The sequence below is a fragment of the Pipistrellus hanaki genome (assembly GCF_964339955.1).
Source record: "Pipistrellus hanaki genome assembly, chromosome: 20".
Taxonomy (NCBI): domain Eukaryota; kingdom Metazoa; phylum Chordata; class Mammalia; order Chiroptera; family Vespertilionidae; genus Pipistrellus; species Pipistrellus hanaki.
Window position 1 is genome coordinate 7,691,721 of NC_140522.1, and position 19,975 is coordinate 7,711,695.

At 42.5% G+C, this 19,975-nt stretch overlaps 1 protein-coding gene across 1 annotated transcript in view; it reads left to right on the top strand.

Annotated features, from left to right (window-relative positions):
• The window catches only part of USH2A (usherin), a gene marked incomplete at its 5' end in the record, with an annotated part of 394,535 nt that overhangs the window by 310,056 nt on the left and 64,504 nt on the right, over positions 1-19,975 (top strand). The window contains 6 exons of the mRNA XM_084868505.1: positions 1,261-1,458; positions 1,982-2,136; positions 3,812-4,010; positions 10,586-10,693; positions 17,530-17,713; positions 18,834-18,991. Of these exons, the coding sequence (XP_084724631.1) occupies positions 1,261-1,458; positions 1,982-2,136; positions 3,812-4,010; positions 10,586-10,693; positions 17,530-17,713; positions 18,834-18,991 (1,002 nt within the window). The remainder of the gene's footprint in view (positions 1-1,260; positions 1,459-1,981; positions 2,137-3,811; positions 4,011-10,585; positions 10,694-17,529; positions 17,714-18,833; positions 18,992-19,975) is intronic.

Here is a 19,975-nt window from a genome sequence, read left to right on the forward strand (position 1 = left end):
TCATCTTCCTCCTCAGTCTGATAGCAGTTCATTCCATCACCCTGTGGGCTAGCAAGTCCCAGGGTCCTTAATGGCACAATCTGGATTTGTACAAAGTTAGCAGTTTAAATATGTATTTTTAAATATATTTTATTATTGATTTTTCACAGAAAGGAAGGGAGAGATATAGAGAGTCGATGAGAGAGAAACATCGACCAGCTGCCTCTTGCACACCCCCTACTGGGGATGTGCCCGCAACCCAGATACATGCCCTTGACCGGAATCGAACCTGGGACCTTTCAGTCCGCAGACCGACGATGCTCTACCACTGAGCCAAACTGGTTTTGGCAGCAGTTTAAATATTTTTAAGTTTAACTTTAAATAAGGATGCAGGCCATTTTTAAAGTAAACCTGTAGAGCATAAGGAACAAAGAAATAAACAGTTCACCTTCATGCAGCAAGGTGTAGATGTTAAATGGCACGCTATGATACGCATTTTCAGTGATGGAATGATACGCATTTTTGAAGGATTACTGTGTTCGCTAGACGTGATTGAAGACAAACATGTCCGGGGCAGTTAAGCAATTAACGAGTAAATATTGAACATCTATATCCCCCCCAAACAAAACCCTCTGTTATTAGAAGATTAACCCCATATAACATACAAAATGATCTTGAGATACAAAGTTAAAATGAGAAAGAGATGATTGAGGAAAAGTAACATTTCAACAAATGATTCCTTTTGTGTAAAAACAATCAAGAAAAGTAAGTAGGAAAGTGTCAAAGTAACGATAATAAAATAACAGCGGCTGTTATGAATGATAGTGGATCTACTGAGCATAAGGCATTCCCAGGCGAGAGTCCCACAACAAAACTACATTTAATTTCCATCTCCTCGCAGAAGAAGCTGAGGCTTGAAGAGTCTAGGTCACTTGCTCAAGGTCACAGAGCTGGGGCCTTGTTCAACTGGATTTTGAATCCAAGTCTGTGTCACTTCAACATAAATGCTCTTTCTAGCACACAATCTGCCTTCACTTCTCTTTTTCACTCATTTTGAGAATAAGAGTTGAAACAAGAATAAGAATGCTGTTATGGACTGAAAGCATCTCTTAAAGCCTGAGCCTCACAGGAAAATAAAGGAAGAAGGGCAAGAGATGAAGGGTAAAAAAGAGAAGAAGGAAACCTAGTAGAAGAAAAAAATGAGGAACTGACATGAGGAATGGTGATGTGGGCTTGAAAGATTTTTTTTTTTTTTAATTCTACCATTCACTGTCTCTCTAGATGCGAACCTGGAGCCCTTTACGACATACGAGTATAGGATTTCAGCTTGGAATGGCTACGGACGGGGATTCAGCGGAGCTGTTAGAGCCAGCACGAAAGAAGATGTGCCTCAGGGAGTGAGTCCCCCTCAGTGGATCAAAACGGGCCATCCTGAAGATGGAATAGTCCTAACCTGGAAGAAACCCATACAACCAAATGGTACCTACCAGCTGCTTTTAAGATAGAAATACTATAGTTCCGTGAGCACATTGAAATGTGTGTTATCTACACGTAATTGGCATGCATCTAACCCCTAAAATAGTATTTCCTGATCAAATGGACTTGAGGCTTCTACCAACCAGTCATTCCTTTTGTGAAATAGCCCACCTCCATTGTGAGCCCCCAATTTTTTTTTTTTTAATCTCAGCCTTTACTTGGGCTGCTCTGACAAATAAAGCAAGTTATGGGAAGGCAAAATAGTTTTAATATTGAAAGTAAATTTGTTTGCGAGTGAGGGGAAATAAGCATAAATGACTCTGATTAGCTATGTCAAGAATCCATCTCCTCCCTAAGAGTGCGTATAATTAAGAACGCTTTGCTCATAGCAATGCGATAGCAAACGGAAATTAAATACAGAACGCCATAGCATCCCATTTGTTCCGAACTCTAAGACATGTGTGTTGTTTGCAAATGGTTACCAGGTTATGATGCTCCAATGCAAGCATTTTTCTGTCTCCTCTAGGACATGTCGTTTACTACATTCTTCTCCGAAATGGAGTGGAATATTTTCGCGGAAGGTCATGGACCTTCTCTGATACAACGGGAATTCAGCCTTTTCGGGAATATTCATACCAGCTGAAAGCTTGCACGGTTACGGGCTGTGCACCCAGCGGCGAGGTAAGGGGAGTTTGCCTCACCCCTGGGTGAAGTTAAGCAGTGGGGAGACCATCTAATATCTAGGTCAAGAGTGACTGGCCCAGCGATAGAACACAGTGTTTCTCTCAACGTTGTGTTGAGGATGTCCAGGTGGCATTGCACTTGAGTACTAATACTTAATGCCTCTCAAACTAGAGATCACTGGAAGAAAGATTTATCCAAATATCAGTGTTTTATAAATAAATAAGAATACTTGAATCCATATATCCTTTTTATCTCAGTTTTCTTCCACCAACTCTTTTTTTTAATATATTTTATTGATTTCGGAGAGGTATGGAGGGAGGGAAGGAAAGAGAGATAGAAACATCAGTGATGAGAAGGAATCATGGATAGGCTGCCTCCACACTGGGGACCAAACCCACAACCCAGGCATGCGCCACAACCAGGAATCGAACCGTGGCCTACTGGTTCATAGATCGACACTCAACCATTGAGCCACGGCAGCTGGACCCACTAACTATTGTTAGATGTTCTTCTATAAATCCATGATAATTCCCAAACCAATATCCAGTTTAAAGGGGTTTCTAGTTAAATATAATTTTTTAAAAGCTCTAGGAAAACAAAAATTAAAGAGAGAGAGAGAGAGAGAGAGAGAGAGAGAGAGAGAGAGAGAGGGAGAGAGAGAGAGAGAGTGCGCAAAAGAAGCCTGTCACCCCTGAGGCAGATGGCAGCTGATTATCCCAATCAAAAATTAAGGCCTGAGCAGTCCAAGCAAAACCCATCTCTCTGCACAGCACAGTTCATGCTTATCACTTCCCACAACAACAAAAAAATACAAATGATTAAAAGGTTAAATCAGGGTAAATTCTGTGAAAATTTACTTTTCTCCCCAAGTCATATTTCAACAGCGTTGGACAAATAACTGGCTGATCTGTTCTTTTCCTTCTCACTTGGTCCTTTCCTAGAACATTGTGGCCGACACTGTAGTGTCATCCTGGGGCCACAGGAAGCCTGGAAGACAATGTATTCTGTTCAAAGCATGTCCTGTGCAAGCGAGTTCAGATGTGGCTTTTGGCTCCATGTTTTCCTGTGCTTACCATGTACAAAATCAGGCTGTTAAAATGCAGAGACACTCCTGGGCCATATGGGAGAGAGTTATCAAGAGTTCTCCAGGCTGACAGTCTGCCAGCCAGGTCTCACTTGTTTAAATGGAGGGCTGCTCTCTGCCGTCAGAATGGCTGTTGAGCCTGGTTGTGATAAATGGTAGCCAGAGACCTATGGAATGCGTTCAAGGTCGGATTTTATTGTTTCGATAGGATGAAAGGGAAGGAATCAAAGAAAGAGAGGGCCCTTCTCCAAGCCACTGCTCATGATGTGCCAGGCCAGTCGACAACATTTTAAAACAGCCTGGCCGGTGTGGCTCAGTGGTTGAGCATCGACCTATGAGCCAGGAGGTCACGGCTCCATTCCTGGTCAGGGCACATGCCTGGGTTGTGGGCTAGATCCAGGATATGGGGTGTGCAGGAGGCAGCCAATCAATGATTCTCTCTCCTCATTGGTGTTTCATCTCTCTCCTTTTCCCTTTCTCTCTGAAATGAATAAAAAACATACACGTATTTAAAACAAAAGGGACATTCTCATGGGTGGGAACACCTAGTGCATCCCTGTGATAAAGGCTGTTTGATCCGTGTCTCAGGTGGCTGTCACTACCCCCCAAGGAGTCCCGCAGAGCGTCCTGCCTCCGAGGGTCACAGCCCCCAGGGCCGACGCCCTGCACTTGAGCTGGGATGCCCCCGAGAAGCCAAATGGAGTCATTAAGGAGTACCAGCTCTGGCAGGTTGGGAAAGGGCTCATCCACACGGATACCACCGACCGGAGGGAACATACGGTCACAGGTAAAAACCTACCAGAAGCGTCTGTCCTTGTGGTTGGGGGGCCGAGCATCCCAGGGGTGTGTGCGTGACAGATGAGGTCACTCCAAAAGGACGAGCTCTCTTGACATATGGTCAGATCCCACTTACCCACACTAATAGGAGGAGCCACACTGGCAGCAATAAGCCACAACAGCAGATCCCTTCAGAAACAATTTCTCTTTGGCTTTGATATACATTATGTGTAGGGTTTTTGCATCAGTGTTCACTTTTCACTCCCCCCTCCCCCAGACAGACAGAAAGATACATTTTCATTCCCCAAGGACAAACTCACAGGTAATGGGACTAAGGTAGCCAAGAAAGTATTGAAAGCGCAACAGGGGAGGGAAAATCAGCAATAGGCCAACATTTATCTACCAAGTCAGTAATTAATACACAGAATAGTTGACAGTTGACTGGTTGTGACAACTTGTAATTATTAACATCAATTAATAAGTGCATTATTTTTATTGTTTATTATAACAGTTTATAATTGCCTTTGATAGTATAATAACAGTGCGGTATAACAGTATAATGTTAGATAATTACCGGTAGTGATTATAATAATAATGAACATGTTTGAGCTTCAATGTCACTTCTGTAGGAGAGAAGGCTTTTCTGAGGTCCCCAGTCTAGCTGCGTCTCCCCTAACACACCACCACATCACCTGTGTTTCATTTTATTTTTAATATATTTTATTGAATTTTTACAGAGAGGAAGGGAGAGAGAGAGCCAGAAACATCAATGAGAGAGAAACATCCATCAACTGCCTCTTGCACACCCCCACTGGGGATGTGCCCGCAACCAAGGCACATGCCCCCGACCACCGGAATCGAACCTGGGACCCTTGAGTCTGCAGGCCGATGCTCTATCCACTGAGCCAAACCGGTTCCGGCCTGCGTTTCATTTTGTCATCAACTTGTCACTGCCTGATATTTTCGTTGGTTTTCTCTTTGTCCTTTTATGTCTCTTTCCTCTGGAATATAAGCTGTAGGAGAGCTTCATCCACCAAGTCTTCCGTTTGGTCCATCTGTGCTATTTTAGATCAATTTAGAGAACACATCACTTGGAGTGGGGGGGGGGGGATATAGCCCTAAAGAGAGAGTTCTCTGTTGAAAGAGCAAATAAACCTCATTCAGCAAAACCTGACCAAGTTCATAGCCACCGTGGGTGTAGCCCTGGAGGACAGGAATGGGGCTAGGTAGACATGAGATCTATGGAGTGCAGAGGCATTTGATCTGCCGGGCGGGTTCAGCACCATGGACAGCGGACCAGCCACCTTGAACACAGTAGGGTTTTCTATGAGTGACTGTTTTATGGAGGTGAGGGAATGAACTCAAAGAAGCAAATGGATTTCACAGTTCATCTCAGAGGTTTGACGAAGAGCTGCCTGGACGCCCGGGGATGAATGCTTTCATTTTCTCATCGTTTCCCCAAACCTCAGCATTCCCCGGGTAGCAGTGCATCACGGATGAAGTTGTGATCCTGTGTAGCCTGAAATCTAGGTCCTGTGAAGGGACAGCAGGAGAGTGAGCACCGTGCCCCAGCCCCATTGTCTCCGTGCTTATTTTTAATTACCACCAAGCTTTGGAAACATGATCCCTTAAATGCTTTGTGGGAATAGCAGGCGAGTGCACGCCTCACGTGCGATCCATAAATTGCTCATAATCCTCTCAAGATGTTAAAAAAAAAAGCATTAAGTAATTGGAGACAGGAAGTCCTCAGTTAATTATTTAGAGGTGTTATCAATGCTCTAAGTAAACCGGGCCCGTTGGCCGCTATCTCACTGAGCTGGACTCCGCGGGGAACGGGGGAGCCGCGCCATCATCTTCTCATATTCGCTAATGCAAACAGCACATGGCAGCTTGTCAATAACCGGCCTCTTCATATCGCCGGCTACCGAACACGGCCCCCGGCCAGCACCGAGCGATCGAGATGTCAGCGACGGCGGCATTGTTTCATTCTGGGTTACCTCCACTTTTTAGAGGGGGACCAGGGAAAGGGGATTAACGAAATAATTAGGGCCAACGGAGGACAAAATGAATTAATCTTGTCCTCTTTTGCGGCAGACAGGATAAGGCTTATGTGTCTCTTAACTCCAGGGGAAGTGTTTTCTTTAAGAAATTCATTAAAAGTTGCTCCGCATTGCGTTTCATTTAAAAGGGAAGACACGTCAGCAAGAAGTTAGCAAGGAGAGGTGTTTGCCTTCTGCTGGCATCCTATAGGAAGCTCATGAAAGCTCCCTGTGCTGAAAGAGCATGCGTAGTGCTCTTTACTAGTAGAGCAGAGGGGACCTGAACACGGGCAGACAGATTCCCTGCACATCGCTTTGGGGGAAGAGAGAACATAGTTTGACCAGCCATGTCACACAATGGGGACATTCTGTACAGTGAGATTTTTACATTTGGATAAGTCCCTATGCCTCCATAGTGTCTGTCCTACATTCTGCTGTCATGGCATTTGTTAGACTTGGTTGCCATATCCTTTTCTCTGGTTCCTGCTCCTCAGCGAGTGGATAAAGCTGCTTAAGGAGAGAGATGATAGCTTCCCGTCTGCCCTTGTCTCACCGGGCTGGGATGGGTACCTGTCACACCCCTTAACACACATGAAGTGTCAAAATCTTTGTCAAAGGGAATAAATGTTGAGTAGCAAACTAGCATCTGAATGCCTGTGTTTCATCTTTATTAGATATAAAAGTGAGACCATCAAGCGCATCTAAACCTCAGGCAGGGTGGGCCTCGTAATATGCAAGGCCCAGTGAATAATGAAATGAGGGGTCCCTTGTTCAGAAATCATTAAGCATTTCAAGTCCAGCTGCTGTGGCTCCGTAGCTGAGCATTGATCCTTGAATCAGGAGGTAACGTTTCCGGTTCAATTCCTGGTCAGGGCATAAGCCAGAGTTGGGACAATCCACAGTTGTGGGCATGCAGGAGGCAGCTGATCAATGATTCTTTCTCCTCATTGATGTTTCTATCTTTCTCTCCTTCTCCCTTCCTGTCAGAAATTAGTAAAAATATAAAGATAGGCATGGCTAGTGTTGCTCAGTGATTGAGCATCAACCCATAAACAAGGAGGTGCTAAGGCAGGGCATTTATCCACGAGGTGTACAATACTGACGACCACCCAACAAAAACTTTCTAGAGCTGCCCAGGCCTCTCAATAACCAAGTTGATAGAGGCACCTGCAGCATCTCATAGTCTTCAGGGCTATTAGGTCGTTCTTTAGAATATGACAGGTGTCACCACAGCATACCTGGATGCGTGCTTTGAAGTAGCGCTGGCTGTCCAAAATTAGAACAGACAAAATGCCTTTTCCTGGCAGTTCATCTGGAGATTAAACCTTAGAAACAAGCTGTCCCTTATAGAGTATGTCACATGTAACTTCCACGGGCCTGGGTTTTGTTTCCCAAATCATATCTTTATGATCCATAGGCAGAGTTTTTGTGATATTTAAGAGAGAACACCTTCTCTCAAATTGGTCTGTATCCCATTTCAACACGCATTTACTCTTAAAAGTAACGTTCCTTGGAAGTGTACTTGTAATGAGCATGGCTTTTTTTATGCCTCTTTCCTTTAAAAACTAAAGCACATGGTTCCCTGTGGGGAAATCCGTGTAATTTGCAGAGATAGTAATCACCGAGCTGCAGTGTTAAACGCCTGGCTCCTCTCCATGCATTTGCCTTTCACTTCAACGGCTGCTTCCTCCCCTTTTGATTCAGCACTGAGCGCTTGAGTGATGTTTTCTTTTCTCCTTCTCTTCGACTTGAGGATTAAGTTACAGTCTAAAGCGGCTCCTTGGAGATCCCTCTTTATTTCCGTCTTCTCATCCTGATCAATTCACGAGTGCTTTTCAGTCAGTGTGCCCTTTGCATTGCCTGTTGCTGATACTTCATGCATATCTCATTTTAAGGGCTACCAATAGAGACTTACTAAAAATGGCAGCAAATTCCCACTGAAATGTGGTTGGTTTTATTGAGTTGTACGGAGGCATCCATGTAGAACAGGGGTCCTCAAACTTTTTAAAGTGGGGGCCAGATCATGGTCCCTCAGAGAGCTGGAGGGCCGGACTATATGAACTAATTCCTACTGTAACACCTCGGCTGCGCTCACTGCCCAAAAAACCTGGTGGGCTGGATCAGACTCCTCTGTGGGCCACATGTGGCCTGCAGGCCGTAGTTTGAAGACCCCTGAAAGGTCGCCTCATTCATGGAAATCATCTCCGACTGATGGCAGTGGTATTTGAACCAAGTCTATTAGTCATCCAGTCCTCTAGCGATATGACAAATGCAGGACCTAAGAATGGAATGTGGGGAGTTATACATTCAGAGATCACCTTCTATTCATTGGTCTGTAGCCCAGATAAGCAAGTTTACACTGTTGTGCCCTCATAGCCCACACATGATGGAGCGCTCTTGTATGCTTGTCTTCTTTAAACAATATTTCACGAACAATGAACATTTAAAATAGTCACTATTAGGAAGAAATTATTTTTTAAAAAACTTCAAAATACCATCCCTACTCTCAAACTGCTTCCATTCTAAGTGAGGAGGAAGCTACTCAGATGAAATGGTGTGACAAGGGTCAGTGAAGGCAGCACCTGGGGGACATCACCAGGCAAACTCGGCTCTTGCCTCTGCAGTCTCTGACCTTCCTTCTCAGATGTTTCCTTCCATTTCTTTTTGGAGCCCCGTGTCTTATCATCTCTCGCATTTCCCCATCAGCTTTTATCAAACATCGTGGCTTGGGTATGACTTGGATCTTTCATCACATTCCTCATCTGCAAATCAGCTAAATATCAAAATTGTCCAAATCCTCCATCACCACCAGATGGAAGATTGCAGTCAAATAAGTATCTGCATCTTTTCCCTGAGCTGATAAGGAAATGTGAAGGGCGCGGATGCTGATTCCTGGAGCAGTGCCAGCTACGGCACATCCTTGCTTTAGCAGAGATCCTGGACTACTGCTCTGATCCTCAGTGAACCAGTTAGTCAGTGGTCTCATTCCTATAGCGAGTGCCTGCATTGTGCTGGTCGCTCTTAGGAGGGGGCAGTGGTGGGTTAACCAGTGTCCTTGTTCTTTCAGAGCTTTTAGAGGGGTAGACGAACAGCAAATAAACAGACATATAACAAAATAACAGATAATACCAAAGGCTAGGAAGGAAGATAGTAATTTGGTAAAAAGCGTTGGGTGTCGAGGGTCAAAATCTTTAAAGATGAAGCATTTGAACATGTTTGTGTGAAGTTAGAGTGACACATGGATGTCTCTGGAGGAAGAGGCACCCCATGCAAAGGACACAGTATGTGAAAATATCATTCAGAGTTCATGTGAAAGTGGTGATCATCTGATGCCTGTTACAACTAAGCCCCAATGACGTACAAACTAAGCCTATTAAAAAAAAATAAGTTTGGGCAAAGTTTGGATTTTTCCAACAATCAAAACAGTCAAGATTAGACTCAGTATACATCTTGTTGAATGCTTCTGTGCCTTAAGGCTGCTTCTGCCAACATAAAGTGCTGTTGGAGTAACCCATTTCACCTTCTCAACAGTCTTAGGAGCTACATGCTATCAGGCAGATATCCCATTTTATGGATCAGTAGATCAAGGTAAAGAAAAGCCAAATTACTTTCCAAGGTCACCAGCCAGGAAGTGATCAAGTCTAACAACATAGAACGTGTATTGTAAATGGATTGTCATTTTTCTCCCTGGGGTCTTCTTGTTGCACTGTATTATTCTAAATACAAAATAATAATAATAATAAGCACTGTCTCCTCATGAAATTATGTTTAATCTATGTGTAAAGACAAAACGAACACCCCCCCCCCCCCAAAAAAAAAGCACTACAGCAGTAAGTGAAATGGTCAACTGTCTAATGGTGGAGAAGTGCAAAGCTTTAAAAAGGAGGGTTAGTGGGTGTTAACATCAGCTGAATATGGCTCAGGGCTAAAAAGAACATTGAATCTAGCATTATTTTTAAATTTTTTTCCCCCGCCCCTATTTGTGTATGAAGCAGCTGTAGAAACTGGTATGGTTAGCCCAGACAAGAGGCAACTCAGGGGGCATTTGAGAACCACTGTCCACAAATATTTGAAGTGCTGTCATGTGGAAAAGAAATTAGATTTGTTCTGCCTGTCCCTAGGGCTGGAAGTGATGGAAAGAGTTCGCCGCAGTCTAAAGGAAGGACTTTTAAACAAAACAAGAACCCTGGAGCTCTCTAAGCACAGGGTGGGCTCCTGGAGAGAAAGAGGGCTCCTGCCCCGGGGGCAGGGCGGCCTCGCCAATGGCCATGGTATAGACAAGAATCAGGAGAAAGGTGGATGGCTGGATTCCACGAACATATCTCTTCAAAGACTGAGAGTTTCTTATTTCATGAGTGATTAATGAAGTTTCTATTAATACTGAGCTGCTTATGAAGCTCCCAACTTCCTTAAAGGGTGTTTTCTGCTCTTAAAAAAAAAAAAAAATTGGATACGGTCTCGGCAGCTCTGCATGTCACTTCTGGTGCCTCGTGGATAATAAATAATCCTCTCCAGATGAACTTGATTTCTTGTTTGCTCTTTCTAGGTCTCCAGCCGTATACCAGCTACAGCTTCACTCTTACAGCTTGTACATCTGTCGGGTGCGCTTCCAGCGAGCCTTTTCTAGGTCAGACACCGCAGGCAGCGCCTCAAGGTAATTAAAAATACCCACGGTTTGGGAGGAGATGTTTTCCTGTGGCAATTCTAAGTAAACTCTCTGAACTCTTTTATAACAAACAGGGAAGACGGCGTAGAGTCAGTAAGTAAGAAAGAAAATAATATTCTGGGTCTCCGTTCTTCAAGTGCGGGTCAACTATAAGCCTTCCAAGTTAATTCTACTTTCCATTCTTTAAACCTTTTTGATTAGTGTTACATACAAATTGTTAATTATTCTAGACTTGGGTATGGAATTTCTCCAAAAACCAAAAGTGAGATATTTCTGGAGTTCCTAATAGAATAAGCACCATGATTCCTGCTGACATTGGCTAAAATACCCACTGCCCTCTACACCTTGCAATCAGGTAGAAGTGTGTAGGACAGGTACCCAAACCTATAGGAAGAGGGAGAATCCAAAAGGGGATGTTCCAAAAGAACAGGTGAACAGGATGCTCAGGTGAATGAGGAGGGGGTGATGACAACCCATCCGGTTACCCAGGGAGATTTCACGGAGCAGTTGGTTGATGTCTGAGATGGACCACGAGGAATAAGAATATTGACAAGTGAGCAGTGGAAGAAATGCACAAACATGGCTTGAGGGAATGTAAAGTGGGACCTCCGTCACTTTAGAAGGCAAATGAACAAAATCTGTTCATTTTGAAACGTTAATGCCCTGTGACATAGAAGTTTTATTTTAATGATCTATGCCAGAAAATGACTTTCCACAACTGCCCAAGGAGACCTGAACCAGGGTGTGTATTGAACCGTAATGTGTCTAATGCAAAGGATTAGAAGCAATTTAAATGTCTGTGAGTAAGGAAGTTGCTGAATAAATCCAGGTATATTCACATTGTGGAATTGTATGCATCAGTTTAAAAGAATGAGATAAGCCTGGCCAGTGTAGCTTTATCAGCCTATCAACCTTTATCAGAACTAGTTTGATTCCCGGTCAGGGGATTGTGGGCTTGATCCCCAGTAGGGGGCATAAGGAGGCAGCCAATTGATGTTTCCATCTCATCAATATTTCTATCTCTCTATCCTTCTCCCTTTCTCCCTCTCTAAAATAATCAATGAAAACATTTTAAAAATTTTAAATGAAAAGATCTGCACATATACATAAGTTATAGAACTACCTTAATATATTTTATGTACAAGAAGCACACATAGAAAATAATATTTATTTCTATAGATAAATGCGTAGACAAATTCTGGGAGCATACACACCCATCTGATAATAATGGCTTCCTGAGGACTGAGGACTGGGGTAGGTGTCATCATTTACTTTTAAGAGAAAAACATGCTAGAAAGCTTGGGCTAGTGATCAACTAATTATTTTTTAAACTTTATTATCTGCTTGTTCTGCATGTGGGGAAATAGAGGCATGAATTTCTTAACAGAAGTACAATGTTAACTACCATCTTAGAGTCCTGAACCGCTTGTCCATTACTCTGCTAATTAAAGGGGTGGTTGTACCTCAGAATATTAGGCCTGAACTTCCTACCAGTAAATGGGGAATAAAATGGAAAATTCCACGTAGGGACATATGGCTCCTCACCAGGAATTCACTAATGATGTTTTCTATATAAAGAATGCTTCATGTCAAAAAGCTTAGTGTTCCTTTGAAAGGAAGAAACCAGCAGTGGATTTTTTGGAAAGGTAAACTATCAAATGGATACTTTGATGGCAATGGATAATTTCTGAAGGATCTACCAGCCACTTTTGGCTGAAACTCAAGCCTGATGAAATAACAGGGTCTCTTCTTCCGGTTCACTCATGAAATCCATACATTTAAATTCTTAGAGGATAAGTGTCTGTTTCCCCACCAACCCGACAGCAGTTGTTTTGAAAGAACTCAGATTTCATGACTTAAAAATTATAGCTTTCAACAGCGCAGGGGAGTGTGAGCTGAGAAGTGCTATCCTTGATTTCCTTTTTCTTTAACTTTATGCACCTTTCCTTGAACACAAATAGCTGTGCAAAGGAGTAATAAACGAAATGGGCTTTCCTGCACAGGAGAAACAATGGATTTAGAATCCATTTTCTGGCTGCATAAGTGCCATTTGTGAATGACTTGTATGTGAAATGAATGTAATCTGTTTGTTTAACTGGGGAGTTGTAGGTAAAGCAATCACCAGCAGCATTAAGTTCTGCTGTTGTACTATAAAGTGGAAACAAACACATCATCTTAAATTAATAACCCAAACACCATTATAAAATGCCCATTTGCGTGCATTAGACATAGATTGAAGGTCTCACGTTTGAGTGTCCTAAGTGGATATGGAGAGAAATAAAGGAAGTATTTATTCAGAGACACCCTCAGCTCCTCTGATTTCTCTCTCATTTTCAAACAAAAAAAGAAGAAGAAAAGTGAATGTATATCATGACCTCATTGATCATTTGGACATAATTCTCTACAATTCTGCCCTCATAGAAAATTCCTTTAGTCAAATAGTGGGGTGAATTTGGATTGCTGCTTTCTTTTTAGAATGGCCCAACACTGAAAATGACACAACATTGGGTAGAATGCCAGATCAATAAGTTAACAAATAGTACATAGTCCGGATGTCAATTCCTTCCTGACATCATCTAATAGAAAACTATTCCTTCACCTTCTGCCAGAAAAAAAAAGGGGAAAAAAGCCAACCCACAATAAATATTGAGATTTTTCTTATTGGAATGAAGATGTTTAGGGACATGAGAGTGGGTAATATCACATGGCACTCAAAATGATTTTCAAAGGAATCCTTTTTTGGTAGTTATGATGTCAAAGGACCCACCGAAACTTTCTTCTGGAATTTTACTCTTGTTCTCTCAGCCAGCTTACCCACTCAAAGCAATTTCCCTGGTTCCCATGTATTTTCTTCCCTCGAGCTGCCTTATCTTAGCCCTTCTATTATATAGAATAGGTTTTCTGCTGCCACCTCAGGCTCAGGGAGGTACAGATTCTCCATCTTGGACTCATTAAGACATCTCACCAAAGGTGGTCTCACTCTATCAACAATTCCTTGCAGTTGCCAAGATAACACTATCTCCATATCATTATAGAAGTAAAAACATAGCTCTTGATTTTGCATATTCCATGTTCCTCTTACAAACCAATCCAGTGGACACAGGGTTGTTGCCAACATGAGCAGAGTTTGTACAAACATGAAACTCAACTTTTAACCTAGAACATGACACAACCCCAAAATGTTGCTTCATTTTATTTCATTAACTACTCCATAGCCACAGGCTGTATTGACTGGGTTAAGCTGGAAGCTAAGAAATATTATTTTCCATATCTTGCTGATTTTTAGTACATCCCTTCAAGGTGACTAAGACTTGACTGTGGGAAGAAGATTATGAATGCGTTTTCGTACTTTCTCTTAAATCAGCAAATTAATATCATGTTAAAGTCAGAACTCGAATTAGTTGGTTGAGTCATCTGGCTGCCATTGGGAGAGAAACTCAGAAAAAAGAACATGCAGTATGATTTGTGGGTTTGTCCAAGTATCTAAGGTAGAGCAAGCTTTCAGAACTTCTCAGGAACAAGTTGGTCCTTAGACAATCAGCAAGTCTGAGCCATTTTGAAATCATTCTAAATTGCATTGAATTTCCTGAAAAAATTTTGGGATGCTGCGAAATAAATAGCATTTAATTTCCTGAAAAAAATTTTTCTTTACCCGTATTTTCCAGCGTATAAGACAACCTATGAAATGAAAAAAAAGTCAACCAAAAATCAGGGGCAAAAGACCAAAATTGCACAAAAATTACCTGCAGATCTTGACGGCAAAGTAAGTCTTTTTCTTTGAAGTGGGGGGTAGTCTTATACAGTGAATATAGGCCTAAACCTATGTTTTAGCTGTAAAATTTGGGGGTCGTCTTATACGCCGGAAAATACGGTAAAAGTTTCAGGATCTTACCCGTAACTGAGTAACTTACACAGGAGAGACAATCAAGCAAAAACTACTCATTAAAGCAAGGGTCTTCAAAGTACGGCCCGCGGGCCACATGCGGCCCGCAGAGGAGTCTGATCCGGCCCACCAGGTTTTTTGGGCAGTGAGCGCAGCCGAGGTGTTACAGTAGGAATTAGTAGTTCATATAGTCCGGCCCTCCAGCTCTCTGAGGGACCGTGATCTGGCCCCCACTTTAAAAAGTTTGAGGATCCCTGCAAGGAACCTAATGTCGAACTGAGTTTTTTAAAGCTGAAGAAGAGGGTGACAATGTCCCTTCAGAACATACCTAAGTGACAACATGAAGTGGTGGGATTGAACTTCCTTGTCATTAGGTTCCCCACCAGGATGTGTGTACATCTGTAAGAGTCCTTGAATGTTTGACCTGGAATGACGGTTATTTGTGCACATATTTTATCCTTTAAACAGAATGGTGGACTCCTTAAAGTAGGGGTGTCGAACTCAATCAGAGAAGGGGCCAAAATCTAAAATCCAGCCTAAATCGCGGGCCGAATGGTTTACTGAACAGTCATAAACTGACAATGTCATAAACTGACAGCGGAGTGCAATGATGACAGCGCGGTGCGGGCCACATTGCAAGGCCTGGCGGGCTGGATTTGGCCCGCGGGCCTTGTGTTTGACACATGTGCCTTAAAGGAATGAGCCACGTCTTAGTCATTCTTGTTACTGCTGGGACTGCCTAGAATGCTTAGCATAGTAATTTACAGGGGAGTGTTTCCAACTAATGTGTTCATTCAGCATTTACTAGGCATTGTCCTACCTACAAAGACTGGCATATAACACAGGGAAGACCCACAGAGCAAACTGGACTGACACAGTGGAAAGAAGGAAACTGTATAGTCATAACAACATGAAGATAATGATAACATTCAAGAAAGAGGAGGAATATGATGCTAGGAGTGTTAAGAGGGAAACAGAAATGGGCCTATGATACAGAGGAAGTAGGTTGGGATCATTTTATAGGATTCAAGTTAGAGTTAGGGAAGGGGGCTTCATTAAGGCCTCCCTGACAAGGGGGTAGTTATACACATTGTTGAACTGTGAAGTTTAAATGCAAAAATATCACGGTGTCATGAGCAAAGTGTTCCAGGCAGAGGGAGTGGAAGTGCAGAAGCCCAGAGGTGGGAAAGAACTTGAAACATTCCGGGGAGAAAGGAGTCTTTTGTGGATGGAGAGAAGAGTAAGAGTGGCTGGTAGGCCAGAGCCAGAAAAAGGTAGGGCCACCCGGACTAGCATGAGGAGTTGAAATTACATGAATCATTTTAAAAGGGTTAGATTTTTTTTATATAAAGATTGCATTAGCCTGACTGGCATGGCTCAGTGGTTGAGTATTGACCTATGAACCAGTTCTGGTTCAACTCCCAGTCAGGCTACATGTGGGGGTTATGGGCTCAATCTTCAGTGGGGGTTATGCAGGAGGAAACTGATCAATGATTCTCTCTCATTATTGTCATTATTGATATTTCTACCGTGCTTCCCTGAAAATAAGACATCCTCTGAAAATAAGACCTAGCGCATGGAAAGATAAGACATCCCCTGAAAATAAGACCTACTGCAACTTTGGGAGAAAAAAATTAATATAAGACACTGTCTTATTTTCAGGGAAACAGGGTATCTCTCTTTCCTTTACTCTTGAAATCAATAAAAATCTACTATTTAAAAAAGATTGCATTGAGATGTATATATATATATATACAGAGAAAGAAGGATAATGCACTTTTATAAATATTAAAATTAAATTTGGCAGTAAAATATAGAGAACAATATGCCTTCAGGGTAGAACTTGCAAGACTTGATGATAGATTGCATTTGAGGGTGCGACAAGTGAAAGCCTCTAGAATAACTTTTTTGGCCCAATAGACGGACAACATCTATTGTAGACAGGAAAACCCGGAGTTCCATTTTGGATGTCTGAAGTTTTCTATATGTAATTAGTCATCCAAATGGAGGTGTCAAGTAGACAGTTAGATTCATGAGGCTGAAGCTGGGGAGAGAGCTTCAGTCTTGTGATTGGCACTTGGGCGTGTTCCGCATGCAGATGATCCAGAAAACCGAGACTGCGTGGAGATCACGTAGAAAGTGAGTTTTGGGAAAGAGGAGTGAAAAGGAGAGGAAGGGAGGGAAGAGGTAAGGTGATGGATGACCTGTGTCTCTGAGGACTAAGCCACTTGGAGGCCCAGTAGGGGAAACGGAGCCTGTGGGGGTGGAAGGACTGGCCGAGAGAAAGGAGTAAAAGCAACAGCACATGTCAGAGAGGCAGAGAGAAAGGAAGCTTATTTGGTGATGTGGGTAATTCAGGTAAATACTAGGCTATGTTGCTTTCACCTATTCCCTCAGGTCTTGATTACCAGCACATTCAGAGTAGCAGCCACAGCAGAGAAATTTCGCATCCCTACTTGGATGACATTCACTCCTTAAGGGCAATTCAAAAATAAAATAAAACAATAAAAATATAGATAGATATCCAAAACCGGTTTGGCTTAATGGATAGAGCATCGTCCTGCAGACTGAAAGGTCCCAGGTTCAATTCCGTTCAAAGGCATATACCTTGATTGCGGGCACATCCCTAGAAGGGGGTGTGCAGGAGGCAGCTGATCAATGTTTCTCTCTCATTGATGTTTCTGACTCTCTATCCCTCTCTCTTCCTCTCTATAAAAAAATCAATATAATATAATTTTAAAAATTTAGATAGCTATATCAATAGATATAGATATGCTCTCAATTATGCATTTCCCTTCCAAAGTAAAAATATCTTCTCGTTCACCATGAGATTTGTTTAACAACAGATAAGAGCTTCTGAATATGCTATGACATTGATGAGGTGTGTGTTGTATCCTAACACTGAAACCTCCTTGTGTTATTATTTTTTTTTTTTTGCCAGGCGTGTGGGCGACACCTCGACACATTATCATCAATTCCACAGCCGTGGAATTATACTGGAGCCCGCCGGAAAGGCCCAACGGCCTCATTTCTCAGTATCAGTTGATCCGTAACGGGACATCGGTTTTCCTGGGGGGCAGCAAGGACCAGCATTTCACTGACCAAAACCTGGCGCCCAACAGCAGGTAAGCGAAGAGCAAACTTTGCCAATCAAGCAGTTAGATTTTTAGGTTTTTTTTTCAGGGTTGAAAAGAGTGTATCTCCTGCTGAAACAATATTCAATTAATTCGTTAATCTCCTCATTCATTAGCCATTGAATACCTGATGAGATCATTGAATCCATTTCAGATGTCAATGATCCAAGAGCTCGTTCATTATGTTAGTCTTCAGGATACTTCTTCTGGATGACTCGAAAGCATGAGCATTTTTTAAGTATATTAAAAAAAAACACACACAAAGTATTAAACCTTAAAAATAATCATATCTTCAAAGATATGCATTCCTAAACTAGCACTAAAAGAAATTTAAAGAGTTTTGTTTTGCGTCAACTACCTTTTCTTCTGGTACAATGTTTTCTCTGTTTGCTACACTATCTATAGACCTGAGTGGTTTTAGTGGAGAAATCCACCTATTTGCAATTCATTTCTCAGCAGAGACAAGATATATTTTAGATCAACAGATGCTTCATTGCAGAGAATAAAGATCAATTTAGTTTTATTGTAGAGAATGGCAGATCAATTTAGAAACATCTTCCTCTAAACATATTTCCCTGAACTCTAACCCATTTAAAAATGGGGAAGATTAATTGGTATCCTCTACAGTGTACTAGCACACTCCAAGGTGCTCCTGGAGTCTTGAAGAAAAGCAATGGGTTGCTAGAAGGTCAAAAATAAAGTGGTTCAGTGGTTGAGCATCAACCTATGAACCAGGAGGACACAGGTCCATTCCAGGTCAGGGCGCATGCCCAGGTTGCAGGCTTGATCCCCAATGTGGGATGTGCAGGAGGCAGCCAATCAATGATTCTGCCCCATCACTCATGATTCTCTCTCCCTTCCTCTGTGAAGTCAATAAAAATATATTATTTAAAATAAAGTGAGGAGGGACAGAAATAGTGATTATCTGCAGGCAATCCTGCCCATGCTAGATCAACTACCTAGTCAATGGCACAGTTTCTGAACAGGGAACAAGGAGTTTACAGTTGCTGCAAATTTAGGACTCAGGGTGGGTAGAAAAACCAGCGACCTTCATTCGTTCAGATCTCTCCTGCGTGCATTGCCTTGCAGCATTTTTTGTTTTCTGATTTAGATACAGTTACAAGCTGGAAGCCACCACTGGAGGCGGCAGTAGTGTGAGTGATGAGTACCTTGTACAAACACCTCTCCTGACGCCAGAGGAAATCCCGCCTCCACACAATATCACCGTGATAGGGCCTTACTCCATATTCGTAGCTTGGATCCCACCAGGTAAATAAATAAATATAATAAATACTGTGTGTGTTGGTGTGTGTGCGCGCTCACACACGTCCGCGTGCATGCATGCAATTTAGATAACTTTAATTGCAAGTAAAGATTTTATGTATGTGAATTTTGGAAATCAGAAGGAAATCCTGTTTCCTGAGTATTATAAACAAAATAATCCAAGCTACACTTTTGCAGCTATGCATGCGTAAGTTATATAGGAATACCTACATGTAGGTAGATACAGGTTTAGGTGTGTAGATAGAGACATATAAATACACAGATATATGTTAGTCTGTCAAAGCAACACTTTATTTCAAGTACCAGAGCCTAAAAAATGTCTGCTGCTTCACACGTATATCAATGCACTGATTTCTGCTTTCTCAGAATAGCAGCGCTGTCTTGCCACCTTCGGCATATTGCTCCTTGGCATTTTAGTAGTTCCATCGTGTTTTCATGTCACAGAAAATGAGGCCAAACAGAGCTGTCTGACACCAGGTCCACCCTATTGGCTGGCGGGTTCTCACATTCAGACCACCAGGGGTCTTCAAACTACGGCCCGCGGGCCACATGCGGCCTGCAGAGGAGTCTGATCCGGCCCGCCAGGTTTTTTGGGCAGTGAGCGCAGCCGAGGTGTTACAGTAGGAATTAGTAGTTCATATAGTCCGGCCCTCCAGCTCTCTGAGGGACCGTGATCTGGCCCCCACTTTAAAAAGTTTGAGGACCCCTGATAGACTCTGAGAGCCATGTGACCAGGCAGGTCCCTGGCTCACCAAGGCACCTGCGCTTTTCACATCATCACCCGCATAAGTGGCCATTGATCATCCGAAGACTTCATACTTTGTAAGGATTTTAGAAACCTTTTTCTTTTAAGACACCCAAAGTGGGGTGAATGAGAAAATGAGGATTCAGATCAGAGCGATGCCACCTTAAACCCGAATTTTTTTCTCTCTGACTTGATGTCACCCCATTTATAAAATGAGAAAATGG